At 44.5% G+C, this 17,831-nt stretch overlaps 1 protein-coding gene across 13 annotated transcripts in view; it reads right to left on the reverse strand.

Moving 5' to 3' along the window:
- Nucleotides 1-3,593: 3,593 nt before the first annotated feature.
- The window catches only part of SHOC1 (shortage in chiasmata 1), a 91,853-nt gene continuing 77,615 nt past the window's right edge, over nt 3,594-17,831 (reverse strand). For 12 of the 13 annotated variants that reach the window (XM_053301036.1, XM_053301035.1, XM_053301034.1 and 9 more), the window contains 4 exons: nt 14,974-15,105; nt 10,868-11,017; nt 5,945-6,899; nt 3,594-3,926 (listed from right to left, as the gene is read on the reverse strand). In XM_053301036.1, coding sequence (XP_053157011.1) covers nt 3,823-3,926; nt 5,945-6,899; nt 10,868-11,017; nt 14,974-15,105 — 1,341 coding nt within the window. In that variant the 3' untranslated portion in view covers nt 3,594-3,822. The remainder of the gene's footprint in view (nt 3,927-5,944; nt 6,900-10,867; nt 11,018-14,973; nt 15,106-17,831) is intronic. The other variant, XM_053301040.1, reaches the window with a different exon arrangement.

Below are 17,831 nucleotides of genomic sequence, written 5' to 3' on the forward strand. Positions count from 1 at the left end.
AGCCATTCAGGGCTTTAAAGGTAATAACCAGCACTTTGTACTTTGCTCGGAAACATATCGGCATCCAGTGCAACTGTTTAAGAACAGGCATAATGTGGGCTCTCCACGATACCCCAGAGACCAACCTGGCTGCTGCATTTTGAACTAACTAAAGTTTCCGACCTACGTACAAAGGCAGCCCTACATATAGAGTGCATTGTTGTAGTCCAACCTGGATGTTACCAGCTGGTATCCACTGTTTTCAGGTCATTCTCAAGGACTGGGCAGAGTTATTGAATCAATTGCAGCTGGTAAAAAGTGCTCCTGGCCATAGCCTCAACCTGAGGTACCAGGGTGAGACTCGGGTCCAAGAGCATTCCCAAGCTACGAACCTGTTCTTTCTGAGAGAGTGTAACCTCATCCCATCTTGCAGATTACGACCCCCAACAATGAGCATCTGCTTGGATTCAGCTTCAGTTTATTATTGAATTCCAGTTTATTCCAGCCCATTACTGCCTGTAAGCAGGCATTTAAGGGGCTAACACCATTTCTTGATGTTGATGACAAGGAGAAATAGATTTCCAGGCCTTCACATCTTTGGTCCTGTGAGTTAGAGCTTTCTATCTCTCTCTATAGCTCTTAATGGCAACTGCCTCATGTTGCTTTGTGGCTGTGTTGTATCTTGCAGAGGTTCCCAAATCTGGATCCCCAGATGCTGTTGGACTACCATTCCCGTTATCCAAAGGCAATTGTGGCTGGCAATAATGGGAGTTGCACTCCAACAATATTTGCATTCCTCGACATCAGAAACCCTTGGTATATTGCAGGATGGTTAATACAGTCCTGCCTTTACACATCAACAGAGTTTAGAGCGGGACATGCAATTTTCGGCACTCCCAATGATGTCAGACAAATTATTTGTGACTAGGGAATGATGAAAGTTGTTCAACAGTTGGGAGTGTCAAAGTTTGTGTATCCCTGGTTCAGAGTCTAGTGGGAAAAGTCTCCAGTCTCCACCTGCAACAAACGTCCCCTTTACCTAACTCTTTTATTGCCCAAAATATCCCTTGTTACCGTATTTTACGGCGTATAAGACGCACTTTTTTCCTCAAAAAATATCTGCCCAAATTCAGGTGCGTCTTATACTCTGATTCAAAATGGCGGCCGTCGCTGTGCATGCCCGCACGCGCCGCCACGGCCCTTCGAGGCGCCCGCTCCCGCAGTGGGGAGTGTCGCAGTGGATGGCCCTTCACCTGGGGGGGACGCGGTGGTCCTGGGCATGCTTGGGGGTCCTTCTGAGGATGCGGTAGAGTTTAGGGCTTGTCGGGAAAGAGAGGGGGAGGAGAAGGAAGAGGAAGAGGAAGGGCAAGCAGGGAGGATTCACTTTCCACCTCCCTTTGTCTCTCGCCGGGGCCTGCCGGGGCCTGCCAGGAGCAGCCTAGTCAGCCCGCCTGCTGCCCCCCTCCCCGGGCTCCCTCCGGTTGCTGCTCCGATGCTGCTGCAGTGAGGGAGGCTGCTGCGCCGCCGCCCTCTGAGGGGACGTGGGGCCCGACCCAGAGACAAGCCCGCGCAGGCGAGCACCAGCCCACAGGAGCCACCGGAGGCACAAGAGGAGGTGGAGAAGGAGGTCCCGGGCGGGCCCTGCTGGCGGCTGCGATGAGCAACAACCAGCAGCAGCCCCCGCCGCCGCGGGTCACCAACGTGGGCTCGCTGCTGCTCACCCCTCAAGAGACCGAAAGCCTCTTTGGCTTCCTCGGCAAGAAATGTGTGACAAGCTCGAAAACTCTGAAAAACTGGATTAAAATTAAGGTGCATCTTATAGTCCGTAGCGTCTTATAGTCCATAAAATACGGTACCTCTTTTCAGCTTCTAGTACAGCTATGAAACTTGGAGCATGATCCTTGCTCTATTGAGCAAGGATTATTTTATTATTATTATATTATTTGATATAAATCAAATAAAAATATTGCCACATGCTAATAAAAATGGCTTTGTTCATTCTCCTCTCACACAGCTATTCTTGGACAAATTGGGCCCAGTTTTAGTTGCTGCCCTACTTTGTAATATCCTTAGCTTTCTCTAGTCCTGCTTAGCTGTATGTTCAGAGAAGAAAAATGGAGGGCAGCACCCACAAGTGAAATGAGAAGAGAGCACCGCAATAGCCGCTAGGAAACAGTTATGAAGTAATGCTGTAGCTTTATGTGTTTGGGGTAAAAACCCTTCTTGGGGACAACTTAACGTATTCACATCTCTCAAAAAGATAATGTTTTTGCTGTCTCATAATTTTGCAGGAATGGAAAACAAGACTGTTGAATAAGAGCATCATTGCATTTGGCATAGGAGACGACAGAAAGAAAAGCCAAATTGTTTTGTTTTTGTGACTGCTTTTAAGAGCAAGTTACAGTATATGTTTTGACAGCAAGTAAATTTTAGAAGCAGTACGCTTTGGCATGGAGACATGCCAAAGTTAGCCATTATAGGTTTTGAAAATCTCTCTGACATAAGCTCTTTATCTTCTATATTTTCAGACATTTTGCCTTAATACACCTCTTCACAGGTTTGGGCTATAGTTTTGATACATATATAGTGAGGGTGAAACAAATGAAAAGGATCAGAAACAATGCAAGCTAAACGTCCTCCCACACTGTGGCTGGTTATAATTAGATTTTTGCAGAGCTATATCTCTCGGTTCAAAATAGCAGATTTCTGAGATCAGCAGTTTTGCAAGTTTCTATTATGAACATCGCCCAATCTGTGGAAGTGGAAAATTGTTAGGTCACAGACCACAAAAATGGGCCCCAAACAGTGAATGTTCTATATGTGCTCTTTTGAAGTCCACAGTATTTTAGGGATGTATCTGATGTTATAATTAAATCTAGTAACCACACCCATTTTCTCTTTGCCTTGTTTAAAAGTTCAACAGTCCTGGATTCCCTCCATCCCTAGGAGTCTGTTCCGTGCAATTAGAAAGACAGGGGCAGCAGACTCTCACAAGTGACTCATCTAATTTGGGATCAATTACTGGTAGCGTAAGACCATCCTAAGGCACTTGCAAATTGTGTATTTTCAATTTCTTTCAATTTCTGTGGTCCAACTATGGGGTACTTGAAGTTGTTTCCTACCAGTAACCATCACTTTTTGGTTCCAGTGCAGGCTCTGTATTACCTACAGATCACTTCCCATTAATAAACTATAAACACCTCCCATCCTTGGAGATGCTTTATCTGCTCCCTTTGTGTACTATATCACTCAAAGTGCCACATTCTAGGTACTTAAGAATGCCTTATATCCTTTTAAGGGGATAAGTATGTGTGTAACTGTTTAAGTGTAAGAAACTGAAACAGGGTTCTGACAGCTAGACTCCATATTGGTGTAACTGCCTGCAAGACTGAGCAGTTGCAGTAGGAGGCTGCGTTCTGACCATTGATTTGCTGAAGCAGCAAGTTCTAGCCTTGTTAGTCTTGCACTGAAAACTAGACCATCAAATGATACCTTAACTGATTTTAGTGACTTGTGTCTAAATGGACCTTCCAAATTCCACATGCCTCAAAGGACCTGAAAATACAGGTCCTTTGATATTGATGACATGAACAAATTATTGAGATGCTACATAATTAAACAGCAGGGCTTTGATTTATTTTGATAGTTGCATCAACATGTATTTTTTCAGATCAATCTATTTCCTAAAATCTTGACAACAAACTAAGCATGCACAAACACTTTTGCTAACAGATAAGAAAAGCCTAACGGTGTTAAAAATGAGTGAGTACAAAATCAATCATTTTAAAATTGCTCTTTTTGAAACTGTCATATTGGAACAGAAGGGTTCACTTGCCATTTCCTTTAAAAGAATTTAAGACGTGTTTGCCCATCACTTCTCCCAGGATCTTTTTCAAATGTTAGACGTCTTTTTTTAAGCTGTGGTATTTGTGTGAATTCTAAACCTGCTGAAGGAAAATAAAATGTAAAAATGAGTGATTATCTAGTAAGCACTCCACAATTGTGCCAATTAGCTTACGAATCCTATGCAATAATTAGAACAATGTGCAGGCTTTATTAAAATCTTAGGTATCAAACACGTTTTGAGTCCCACTAATTTCAATTTAAGATAATTGAGCACCTACTTAATTCTCCCACTGAATACATTAAAGTGCTTGGTGCTGGCTAGATTGTGCCCTAAACTGCCACCTTAAAAAAATGAACTGCTTGTTAAAGCCAAGATTATTTGAATGTATCTTGTGAGTGTAAAATGGAGACAAAAGTTACAGCATGCATCTTAGGGCCAAAACAGATATAATAATGAGGTGTGAATGTATCTGTCATCTTGAAATGGTTGCAGCCATGGAGGCCTTGACCCAGATAAGACCAGGGTTCTCTGTAATCTTTTTAATCTGTGTGCCGAATAAGTTTTGTTCTGGTAGGCAGTATCAAGGCAGTGTGCATGCACTGCATTCAAAATGGGATCTTCCTGATTAAACCTGAGTGGGATAAAAAATGAACGGAGTGGACATCAAAATACATGTGAGCACACACGTAAGTGCAGCCTTAGAAGGAACACTGATCAGGACCGTAGCATTGGGGATGACAATGACAAGGCTAATACTTCCCCCCTGTGTCATTTCCCCACTGAAAATGCCTCCTAAGCTGTGTGTCCCTGTTGGAAAATCATATGTGCACATTGTTATTCAAAAATGTTCAAACTATGGAGAGGTATTCACACATCTCCATTGTCTAGTTTGGCGGTCTAATTTAATCCTGTGCCCATGTACTTAAGGGCTTTAACACTGTACTGCTTCTTTCTTGTATCCCACACTTCCTTACAAAACTCAAGGCAGATTATGTGGGTGCACTGGCCACATCAGTGGTCTCTAATCCAAGCATGATTGTACCCACACCTATTTAGTTTCATCCGTTGTACAACATCAGGTGTTTCCAGACCATTAATTAGCCTGTTGCTGCTCACATCAATAAAAGGTTTCTACCAAGTTCTTTCCTACATATACAGTAGCATAACCTTAGTGCTGTTTCCGGGGGAAACCATTTAAGAAGGAACTTGCAGTTCTGTAAGGAAGAGGCAGGTGTGTATATATAAGGAACATGATAAGATTTACATGCCCAGGGCAGTAAGGAACAAATGAAGAGGCAACAAGAATGCCACTCTTAAGGCCCTGTCTTTAGAATTGGGCTATCTTTAATTATTTAAGAACTAATTAATATCTGGCTATTTTTCAGATCCCGACTTTAACCCATGAGGAATAGTGGCAGAATTGTTTACAGCTCACTTATAATTACCTCAATTCCCTTCGGTTTGACAATATGAGCAACAATTAATTTTCCTCCTGTTCCGTTCTGGTTTTCCTTTTATAGCCTGGCAGTACCTGAAGCAGCAAACTGGAAACTGGCGCCAAAGCAGGATCATGACCAAATCCCCTATTTACCAAATGGACTGCCCATTGGCCTGAAAACATCTGAATGCTACTGGACAATAACAGGCATTACTTTGAAAGATAAAATACGGTGCCCTATGGCATTAGTGAGAAATGAACCCAACTCTCCTTGTTGTTTATATCTTATACAGTCACGCATGATGACAAATAAGGCCAATGCTTCAGAGAGTTAAAATTCTGAGTGCAGAAGGACAAGGTCTAGGTTAACATGTTACTATGAAATCTAAGAGCTGAATGGTTTTTTCTTACATCTTAAAAAGTTATAATTTATTCCAAATTTCAAAATACAAAAATATTCCCCAGTCAATCCAATTAGTAGACTGAGGTAGAATTGTTGGCTGACATGAGGAAGATTACTCAAATTAGTCCCATTAAAGGACAAGTTAGGCAATTTTCCTCATTATGACAGCCACTCTCCTGATTAGAACAAAGTAAATAAGCACTAGCATGTCATCTTCAGTATTTTTCACTTTGTCAGAAAACAAACTTCAGCAGTTTGCTTTGTGCTTTTACTATACCTGCTGAAACATTTTGTTCTCTTTGATTAGACGATAAGAAATTTGGTCTTTTATATTCTCCAGCTATCCTAAATAATCTATCTGGATTGGACCCTTCTTTGTAGAAACTTGGAGATAAAGCCATTTTCTGTGTGCATGGTTTGTCATCCCAGAACCTCTCCTCAAACTGAAATTCTGGACTGCTATATGCTGTCCTGCCATATGCTGTCCTGCCAAATTCTCCTAGAAAACTATCTAGGAATGGAAAGTCTTCTCTGTTAGACACAAGGTACCAAGAATATGTGGAATCTTGGCTAGAGTTACACTGTTTCACAGGAGGGTGCTTTTCCACCCCATGTAAAATTTGTTTATCGATATAGGTTGGGTTCATCATCAGGACTGGGACATCCAGCTTTGGTCCTCTTGTTACTTTTGAAAGGCATGTTCCATTTTGTGGGCAATTTTCAAGATAAAAGTTAGTGTCACCTTCATTGTATCCCAGAGGTGGCATTTTGGTTACAAAATTACTAAGGGTAGATTCCCCCAAATTGTTCAGTGTTGGGAGGGATGAAGATGCTCTTCTCTCTGTTTCCAAATGTTTCAGAAATGGGAGACAATGTTGGCCCTCTATCTCTGTATTATGATCTCTTTCTTGAAAGGAACAGGCATCTGCTTGATAAGATACTGGAGATGCCATTAATATGCGCCTTGCATTTGGTTTCAGAGGAGCATGAGACTCATGCTGGTAGTAACTCGGGGAACAAGGCATGCTGTACTCTTCTTTATTAAAACATCTTGAATATTGATCATGTGGACTGTGTTCTTGAGAACTGGAGAGCAAAACCTCAGAAAAAGGAACTTGAGAGCAGAAGCTGGTGGCAGTGTTCATGTTAGTATGAAGTGGCACTGTTTCTTCTGAAGGTTTTGATTCAGTTGAAGGATTTAAGGTGTACATTGATGTGATATTGCTAAAGTGCTGAAATGTAAAGAGAAAAGAAAAACAGACACAAGTTCATCCAAATGTAGAATGACAGGCAATTCTATAGTGCTCCAATATATCTGTTAAGTAGTAGTGAATAAGTAAACTTGGATGTGCATAAAGCACCCAAAGAGTGATTGCTATAACAAGGGGGAAATATAGTAATAGTTAAAGCTATAGACCCTAAAATATTACAGGCTGTCAAATAAATGCTTGTAATAGTATACTGGACACTGTGCTGGCCAACTAATTACGTTAAGATTGATTAACAGGATTTTATGAAGGGCACTGTACTGGCTGCAGCTATCAGTGGCAAATGCTGTATAGCATTGCATAGGAGAAAAAGGGGCTGGATGATGGTAGGACTCTTCAAAGTATTTGGGGAAACTATGGCGTAAGTATCACGTTATCCCTGTGGTGTGGTTGCTATTGAAAAGCCACACTACAGGGGAAATGTCTGCAACTCAGTATAACAATGGGGAGCATCCAGAGTAAGACATGCACAAATGGAAAGCTTTCGTTTGCACATGGGGAGAGGAACAATTTTTACTAACCCCTCCCTTCCCTCTGCAGCCCTTTATGCTTGCCAAAAATATTTCCAAGGGTTGCGGGACACTCAGGGTCATATTTTTGGTGGGCACAGGACGCTGTAGATGGAAATGGGGATTAGTGAAAATTACTCCATCCCACTCCTCATGCATGAGCTGAAGCATTTCACTCATGTGTGTCTCACTCTGGATGCTACTCAATGTCCTTAAGGCAAATCATAAGAACTTAAGAACAGCCCTGCTGCCCAGGGCCCATCCAGTCCAGCATCCTATTTCACAAAGTGGCCCACCAGATGCCCCTGAGAAGCCCACAAGGAAGAGGTGAGGGCATGCCCTCTCTCTTGATGTTGCTCCCCTGCAACTGGTATTTAGAGGAGATATGAGATATTTCACACCATAATATTTAAGGAGACATTTCGGACATCACTAATATGGTGTGGGGCCCACACCATGTTCAAGCAGCTTTTCAGTTGCAACTAAGTTTATTTATTATTTTTATTTATTTAACATATTTTTATATCACCCAAAACTTACATCTCTGGGTGCTTTACAACAAGATAAGGCAGGCAGATCAAAATAGTCTCTCGGGTTTTGACCCCACACAATGAGTAACTCCGTCTTATCTGGATTCAGTCTCAGTTTGTTATCCCTCATCCAGCCCATTACCACCTCCAGGCAGGCATTTAGGGAGGTTATGCCCTCTCCTGATGGTGCTGACATGGAGAAATAGATTTGGGTGTCATCAGCATACTCATAGCACCCTGCACTAAATCTCCTGATGATCTCTCCCAGCGGTTTCATGTAGATGTTAAACAACATTGGAGACAATACGGAGCCCTGAGGGACACCATACAAAAGTACAGATTTTGAAGAACAGCAGTCTCCAAGGGACACCATCTGGAACCTGCCCGAGAGGTAGGCGCGGATCCACGGCAAAGCAGTGCCTCTCACTCCCAACCCCCTCAAGACACTCCAGAAGGATACTATGGTCAATAGTATCAAAAGCCGCTGAGAGGTCCAAAAGGACCAACAAAGTCAAACTTCCTCAGTCAATTCCCAGTTGGAGATCATCCATCAGGCCGACCAAGGCAGTCTCCACCCCATAGCCAGCCTGAAAGCCAGTTTGAAATGGGTCTAGATAATCAGTTTCCTCCAAGACTGTCTGGAGCTGGGAGGCCACCACCCTCTCAATTACTTTGCCCAGCTACGGACGGTTGGAGACGGGCTTGTAGTTACTCAGCTCTGAGGGATCCAAGGTAGGCTTCTTCAGAAGCGGTCTAATAATTGCCTCCTTAAAACTAGGAGGCATTCTACCTTCCCTCAGAGAGGCATTTATAATCTCTACCAGGCCTTCTAATACAACCCCCCTGCCAGACAGTATAAGCCATGTTGGGCAAGGGTCAAGAGGACAGGTGGTGGGCCGCACAGCTCCAATCAGCTTGTCCACATCCTCAGGAGTCACAAACTGGAACTGATCCAACCTAACCACATAAGAGGAGTCGCTGGATACCTCCACATCAGACACTGAAGTAATTGTGGAGATGGAATCTGTCATGGTAACAATGTGAGAACTGGGTCTATATCAGTACAAGCCTGTGCCCCCGATATGTAGAACTACAGTACTAAACAACTTTTTACAATGGGATTGCAAAGGATACATAGCATAATAGAATAGACATAACTTGTTTGCTTTGCAGTGGAGGCATTTGCAACTACATTAGTGCTAGGCACCCTCCAATTATATATACACATGATTAGAGTCAATGTCCAAGAACACTACACGCAATTTTTAAAATTTATTTATTAAATTTATAAATCACCCCATCCGAAGTCTCTGGGCAGTGTACAAGAAGTTTAAAAAGACACAAAACCAAACATAATTTAAAACACAATGCTCAAAACAATATAAAACCATTTAAAATACTTTAAAACACAATTTAAAAACTTTGGAAGGCCAGACCAAACAAGTAAGTTTTTAGGTCTTTCTTAAAGGCTGACAGCGAGACTAAACCATGGATATCTGCCGGGAGTGTATTCCATAGGCCAGAAGCAGCTACAAAAAAGGCCCAGTTCCGAGTCGCCACCAGATGTACTGGTGGTAACTGGAGCCAGACCTATCCAGATGACCTCAACATGCGATGGGGAACATACAGAAAAAGGCGCTCTCTAAGGCAGCACGGACCCAAGCCATTTAGGGCTTTAAAGGTAATAACCAGCACTTTGTATTTTGCCTGGAAACATATTGGCAGCCAGTGCAACTGTTTTAAAACAGGTATAATATGGTCTCTCTGGGTTACCCCAGAAACCAGTCTGGCTGCTGCATTTTGAACTAACTAAAGTTTCCAAACTACGTACAAAGGCAGCCCGACGTAGAGTGCATTGCAGTAGTCGAGCCTGGAGCCTTCAGCCTTACCAGCTGAAGCACAACTGTTTTGAGGCCGTTCTTTTCAAGGAATGGACACAGCTGTCGAATCAGCTGCAATTGATAGAAAGCACTCCTGGCCATAGCTTCCACCTGAGATACCATGGTGAGGCCTGGATCCAAGAATACTCCCAAGCACAGGAAGATCTAACTCATCCCTCAAAATTTATTATCCCTCATCCAGCCCATTACCGCCCATAGGCAGGCATTTAGGGAGTGAATGCCATTTCCTGATGATGATGATGATGATGACTGATGATAAGGAGAAATAGATTTGGGTGTTATCAGTATACTGATAACACCCTGCACCAAATCTCCTGATGACCTCATCCAGCAGTTTCATGTAAATGTTAAAAAAGCATTAGTGACAGAATGGAGCCCTGAGGGACTCTATATAATAGCTCTTGTTTTGAAGAGGAACCATCACCAAGCTCCACCATCTGGAATCTGCCTGAGAGGCAAGAGCGGAACCACTGCAAAGCAGTGCCTCCTATCCCCAATTCCCTCAAGCAATCCAGAAGGATACCATGGTCCAGAAGGATACCATGGTCTATCATGGTATAGAACGCTGCTGAGAGATCCAAAAGAGCCAGCAGAATCACACTCTCTCTGTCGATTCCCTGGTAAAGGTCATCCATCAGGCCAACCAAGGCAGACTCAGCCCCATAGCCCACTCTAAAGCCAGTTTGAAATTGATCTAGATAATCGGTTTCCTCCAAAACTGCCTGGAAGTGGTTAGCTATCACTCTCTCAATCACCTTGCCCAACCATGGGAGATTGGAGACCGGCCTATAACTATCCATCACTGAGGGATCTAGAGAAGGCTTCTTAAGTAGTGGTCTAATCATTGCCTCCTTCAAACAAGGAAGCATCCTACCCTCCCTCAGCAATGATTTTGTTCATGCTTCTGTTTAAACATTATTTAAATTGTTCTTTGCACACGTGCAAGGAGAAAACACACACACATATATGAGGCATGCTTTTATATCTCTGACCTTTAAAATCCTTTCTGGCACTTCAGGCAAAAGTTCCTGAAGTTTGTCAAAAGTTGTTGACAGCAGCCACTCCAATGAAGAACTTTTCTTTAACATGACTTGAGCCACAAGAGGGTTTATGCATGGAAATGTAAGCAAGCATTTCTCTGCCTGGGGAAAAAAAAGTAGTACGGTATTAGATTTGTTATGTTTTCAAGATGATCTGTTGATGGTAATGTCTAATTTTGTTCCAACTTCAAAGGCAAGGACTTTTGGATAATTCCTGAAGACAGGGGCTGATGTCCAGACTAATGCTGTGTTAGCCCAATGAATAAAGTTATGCACATGCAAGAAGGCTGCATAGCTGCATGGATTCTCATCGTTGTGCAATTCTATGTGCTCTTGGTCCACTCGTGCAAGTGTTGTGTTTGCATAATGAGGACCGCAGAACAGGATGTGGGCATTTCCCAGCAGGAGGTGTGCCATAGGTTGCACATCCTGTTGCGCTAGCACAGCACTAGTCTAGAACCCATGCGCCTGAATCAGCAGAACCAGATCTTGAAACAGCTTTGCACTAGCACAGCGTTTGCACTTGTGTAGCATTCGTCTGGATATCAGCCACTGTATTCATAGTTGAACTAATTTTCAGGATCCAGATATCAATTGTATGCACATGTAGCACAGACATTTTTCCACAGAGAAAATGGAAGTTTGCCTTTGTCCAAGCAGCTTGATCCCCTCCCCTCCTCATGTTGAAAGCACCAGTAACAGAAGAGGATGAACCTAAAAGCATTCCTCTTCTGACTATTTGTCCTGCATAATGTCACCTCTTTTTCCTGAGGTAAGCCCTGGGGACAACTGGGGTTGTCCACACTTCATCCTGATAATCTATGGCCTAGAACCTACCGCCTCATGTAGTTACACTGGTATAAATAGATTCCAGTTTGCCATTTCACATGGCCCTTCCTTGCAAATGGGAAGAGAGGGAGGGGCAGACTTCAGTCCTTCCGAAGCAGATTTGCTTGCAAGGAAGGACTGCAGCCTGCCATCTGAAATGGTGGGCTGGAGTCCTACAGGGCATCTGCTCATGAGTGGGCCAAGTAAATAATTCCCGTGCTGCTTTAGACGGCACACATGAAAATAGCAAAGAAACTTGCCAGGGCAAAGAAGGACAAACAAGAAAATGTAAGTTTGCCTTTATCCAAAGACAAACAGGTTGCTCACCTGTAACTTATGATCTCTATGGGGATCCATGGTCACTCACAACTGGGTCTTCCGCACCTGCACAGTAGGCCCATGGAAGAATTGTTAGCTGTGTTTAGACGCTCCGGCCCTTTAAGGTGTAGTGATATTGGAGCCTTCAAAGGGTGCCTATAGAACCGGCTGTAGAGTGCCTCCCTCTTCAATTCCTGACCGGCCACTGTGAAGAGACTGACTAACGACATCCAGAAGAAGAAGAAGACCGCAAACAATCACAGCTGCACAGGTACATAAACAGTTCATGCCAAAAATAAGCTAGCAGAGGGGACGGCCGGGCGGGTGTTGTGAGTGACCATGGATCCCCACAGAGATCGTAAGTTACAGGTGAGCAACTTGTTTATCTCTGTAGGGATCCATGGTCCCTCACAACTACTGAATATGGTCTTGGATGCATCTCCAACACAGCTTTGTACCTGAGGCTTTGGGCTCTGAGTCTTGACCATGCACAATTACATAGTGAGTGACTAGCTCCTGTAAAAAGGAGGTGGATTACAGTACTTTCTAGCGGTTACAGTACTTTCTTTAAGACTGTACGACCAAAATTGGCTTCTGAAGCAAATCTCAAGTCCACGGCATAGTGTCAAAGGGCAGGTCTGAGAACCAGGTAGCAGCCCTGCAAATGTCCTTCATACTGATGCCTGACATGTGGGCAGCTGAGGTAGCCATGGACCTAGTGGAATGTGCCCTGATCTTGGAGGGCAGCTGAATGCTTCTTGTAACAAAAGATGATCAGCTGAACTAGCCAGTTGGACAATCTTTGTCTTGAAATGGCTAAGCCTTTACTAGTCCCTGCATAGGAGATGAATAGTTTGTTTGATCGTCTGAACACCTTGGAAGTAAAGGAGACACCTTCAGCTGTCCAGGGAATGCATAGAACATTCAAGGGGTGTACAATAGTCACTGAAAAAAGTAGGTAACAATTTCCTGGTTGATATGAAAGTCTGATACAAATATTTTCGATGGAAGTTAGGATCTGGACGGAGGATAACCTTGTCCAGATAGAATTTGGTATAAGGGGAATCGGTCCTTAGTGCCACAAGTTCACTGACCCGTCTTGCTGATGTGATGGTAACTAGGAAGGTGATTTTCAAGCATAGCAGTCTCATGGAAGACGACAGTAACTGTTCCAATCCTTTGAGATAGGCAAGGTAGAGGAGTATCTGCCATATTAAGGCCTTGAGAGGGCTGAAGCCTTTCGAGGAACCGTAGGATGTGGATTGCTTCCATTTGCACATGTAGTCTCTCCTTGTAGAGGCCTTTCTGTCATTCAGCAGGGTTTTGTCTAGAAGTTCAGCCTCCAAACTGTCAGCAAGAGCGTCCAAAGAGCATGGGGGAAGGACCTGGCCTCCACCTCTCGTGAGGAGATCTTGACATTGTGGGAGGCAAACGTAAAACCCCTTGCAGAGCTGAAGAGGTACCGGGAACCAGGGTTGCCGGGGGCAGTGGTGGAGCGGGACTGCCAGCGGCCTGCCTGCGGCCACCGCCGCAGCCCCGCTGATCCCACCCCCGCGTCTGAGGTCAGATGCGGGGGACTAGCCACAGCCCCGCATCTGAGATCAGACGTGGGGGCGTGGTCTGGCTGAATGGAGCCTTGAGACTGGAAGGCCACCATGGAGCAAATGGCCTGAATCTGTTCTGCAGGTAAGTACGCATGCTTCTCGCTGGCATCTAGGATTGCACAGATAATGGGATGGCTTGCCTGCAGGGTTAGGACCCATTTCTTCAGATTGCCACTGAGCCCCAGATCTGCCAGGAGAGAGAAAATAAGCTGAAGGTTGAACAGCAGAGTAGGGATGTGCATGGAACCAGCGGGGGCCAGTTCAACAGCGGGGTGGTGGCTTTAAGGGTGGGAGAGGATGCACTTATCTCCCCCTCCAGCCGCGTTTCCCCTGCCAGTGCACATTTCCCTAAAAGCCCGCCCCGGGGGGGGGGGAGATAGCTCCCTGCCACCCCACTCCGACATTATCTGGAAATAACCAGAAGTAGTAGCTGCAACTGCATGAGCCGCACGCGCACACACAAGAGCATGACGTTTGCATCCTAAGGTAATGATGCTTTAAAGGCGAAGTTCTTGAGATGCTATAAAGGTGAAATTTTCAACTTAGGCAGGTCTTCTTTTTAAAGGATGGAAGGACCTAACAAGCACTGGTGTTGTGCAAGTCCCCCAAACAGATGAGGCACTCTGAATGCCCATCCAATGATGGCAGAGTGCCCTTACAAGCTGCACATTGTTTAAAACTCTTAGAAGCAAACATAGCCAAGTCCAAAAAAATGGTCCAAGGTCAGCCAAAAATCAGAAGAATGCCTAAGCCAAGCGGAGATACTAATCAAAGTCCAGAAACAGTCTGAGGTCAGAAGCCGAGTAGAAGTCAGTCAGAGAACAGTCAAAAAACAGTCCAAATCAATAACACAGAAACAGTAGTCAAAGAACAGTCCGTAATCAAAACCAGAAAAGTCAAAATAAGGATTTCAATATCTTACAGGAATGAGAGAAAAGAGGAGCAGATCCTTCCCGAGAGGCAGCATGAGCAGTGGACAAGAAGGAACTGAAGAGGAAGGTGCTCTACAGCCAGTTCTATAGGCACCCTTTGAAGGCTCCAATATCAGTACGCCTTAAAGGGCCAGAGCACCTACATGGAGCTAAAGATTCTTCCATGGGTCTACTATGCAGGCGCAGAAGACCCAGTAGTGAGGTATTATGGATCCCTACAGAGATCATAGCAGTGGGTGTTCACACAATAGAGATCTTTACATGAGAGCAACATATAATCCTTACATGAGAGCATAAGATACACAGATTGGATCTTTATGTAATAAAGATGGGACCTTGTAAATAAAAGGAACCCACATATTTAAGAGTAACAGACCTCTGATGGCAAGACAGCCAGCCAGGATTTGTCCAGCCACTCCTGAGGATCTCTTTTAGAAGTCATCAGACTGTAGTCAGCAACCTGACGAATGAAGAGTGCTGTCTCTTCAACTCCTGGTGTAAGAGCCACCTAAAATATTGTTACCATTACATTTGGAACAATTTCTACAAAAGGAGTAAAAGTCCTATGGCACCCTCAAGACTAAAATTTATGTTTTATTATTATTAAATTTTATAATAAAATGTATTTATTAGCACAAGTTTTTGAAGTCTTCTTCAATAGATATCTACATAATGCTGCATGTTCACAGTCTCAGTCAGCCTGGGTACAACATTATTCTTGGTAGAAGTCCTGTCTGAAACTGCAGCCACCAGGCTGCACACAGGGTTTCTAACCTGAATCTACTTCAGAAGAGAGTGTGTGTGTTCACATACCAGCCAAACTCACTGCAAAGTCCGTTCGAGATTCTTAGACCCACTCCACACACAAATCGGGCTTTGTGATGTGAATTCTAGCTTATCTTGATGTATTTCTGGATTTTTAAAATGCTGGTTTTAAGCTACTTTTTCTGAAAACACCAGAGCAAATAGGGAGAGGCACTGATGTAGAATCATTAGCATGATAAGAGGGATGTTCTCCTTAGAAATGCAGATATCACTCTTTAGGAAGCTCTCCCCCCACTCCATTGGCTAGAAGGAAAACATGGAGCATACCATGTGAACTTGTGAGGATTGCAGCAAATGTATAGCTTCACGTTGGGGGGAAAGAGGTGTCCTAGAGTGGAGTGTGGTGGGTGGTAGTTCCCAAGGGTGGCAAGGAAGCTATCAGCATTATTTGAAAGGAATTGGGCAAAAGGCTTATTTTTAAGTGATTTTTGAAGTTGGTTGGTTCAGGTCCCATTATACCCTATGAGAAAAATAATTAACAATATTTCAAAAATTCATTAAAAAATCGTATGAGTGTCCGATTGCATTGGGGTTTGGGTGGCAGGTACCCATGGGTGCCACCTCCTTTTGGAGCTTTGAACCGGTCTGAACTGCTTTGAACTGGTCTGATCCGCTTTGAACCACTTTAAACCCGTCTGAACTGTTTGGAACTGGTCTGACCCGCTTTGAACCAGTCAGAACCAGTCAGAACTGCTTTGAACTGGTCAGAACTGCTTTGTACCGGTTGAAACCGCTTTGAACCACTATGAAACGGTCGTAACCGCTTTGAACCGTTCTGAACCGCGTTGAACCGGTCAGAACCAGTCGGATCCAGTCGGAGCTGGTTGGAACCGGTTGGAACCACTTTGAACCAGTTGGAGCCAGTTGGAACAAGTTTGAGCCGGTCTGAACTGGTTTGAGTCTGGAACCGGTTGGAACTGGTCTGAACCGGTTGGAACTGGTTTGATCCGGTCGGAATTGGTTTGAGCCAGTCAGAACAGGTCAGAACCGGTTGGAACTGGTCTGAACTGGTAGGAACCGGTTTGAACCAGTCTGAGACAGTTGGAATTGGTCGGAGCCGGTCGGAATCGGTTGGAGCCGGTTGGAACCAGTCAGAACTGATTTGAGCCGGTCGGAACTGGTTGGAACCAGTCTGAATCGGTTTGAGCTGGTCTGAACCGGTTGGAACCGGTCGGAGCCGGTCGGAACCGGTCTGACCCAGTTGGAACCAGTCTGAACTGGTTGGAACCGGTCTGAACCGGTATTAGCCAGTCAGAACCGCTTTGAACTTGTCTGAACTGGTCTAAACTGGTTTGAACCGGTCGGAAAAAGTCGGAACCGGTTTGAGCCGGTCGGAACCGGTTAGAGGTGGTCGGAACCAGTTTGACCCGGTCTGAGCCGGTCAGAACTGGTTTGAACCGGTTGGAACCAGTTTGAACCAGTCAGAACTGGTTTGAGCCAGTCTAAGCCGGTCGGAACCGGTTGGAACTGGTTTGAGCCAGTCTGAACCGGTTGGAACCGCTTTGAACCGGTCGGAACCGCTTTGAACCGATCGGAACCAGTCAGAACCTGTCAGAAATGATCAGAACCACTTTGAATCAGTCGGAACCAGAACCGGTCGGAACCAGTTTGAACCAGTCTGAACTGGTCTGAACCATTTGGAACTGGTCTGAACCATTTGGAACCATTTTAAACCACTTTGAACCGTTCGGAACTGCTTTGAACCGGTCTGAATCGCTTTGAACTGGTCAGAACCACTTTGAACTGGTCGGAACCAGTCTGAACCAGTCAGAACCGCTTTGAACAGTTCTGAACTGCTTTGAACCGGTCGGAACCTCTTGGAACCAATTTGAACTGGTCTGAACCACTTTGAATCAGTCGGAACCAGTTCGAATTCAAACCGGGTGGGGTTAGAGCAAAACCAAACCCGATCCACCCCTTCCTGGTTTGAACCTGGTTTGAATTCAAACCAAACCGGGCAAACCAGTTTTGTGCACATCCCTAGATGCAAACAACTATAGTCCTGTGTGGCCAATATTCTCTTCCTGGGCAAGGTGCTTGAGTGTGCCATGGCTGACCAGCTCCAGACACTCTTGGAGGAAATGGACTATCTGGATCATTTTCAATCAGGCTTCAGGCTTTGGAACAGAAAGTGCTTTGGTCACCTTGTTGAATGACCTGTGCAGAGAGAGGCACAGAGAGAGTACAACCCTGTTAATTCTCTTGGATCTCAATGGTGGCTTTAGACACCATTGACCATGTTATATATTTTGACAGGCTGACCAAGTTGGTTGTGGGAAGCACTGTCTGTAAGTGGTTCTGCTTCTACCACAAGGCCTGTTACCAAATGGTGGTGCTAGAAGATTACTGCTCAACCCCTTGGCAGTTATGCTGCGGGGTTCCGCAAGGTTCCATTCTTATCCCAGCCAT

This window comes from Hemicordylus capensis, chromosome 2, assembly GCF_027244095.1.
Source record: "Hemicordylus capensis ecotype Gifberg chromosome 2, rHemCap1.1.pri, whole genome shotgun sequence".
Classification (NCBI taxonomy): domain Eukaryota; kingdom Metazoa; phylum Chordata; class Lepidosauria; order Squamata; family Cordylidae; genus Hemicordylus; species Hemicordylus capensis.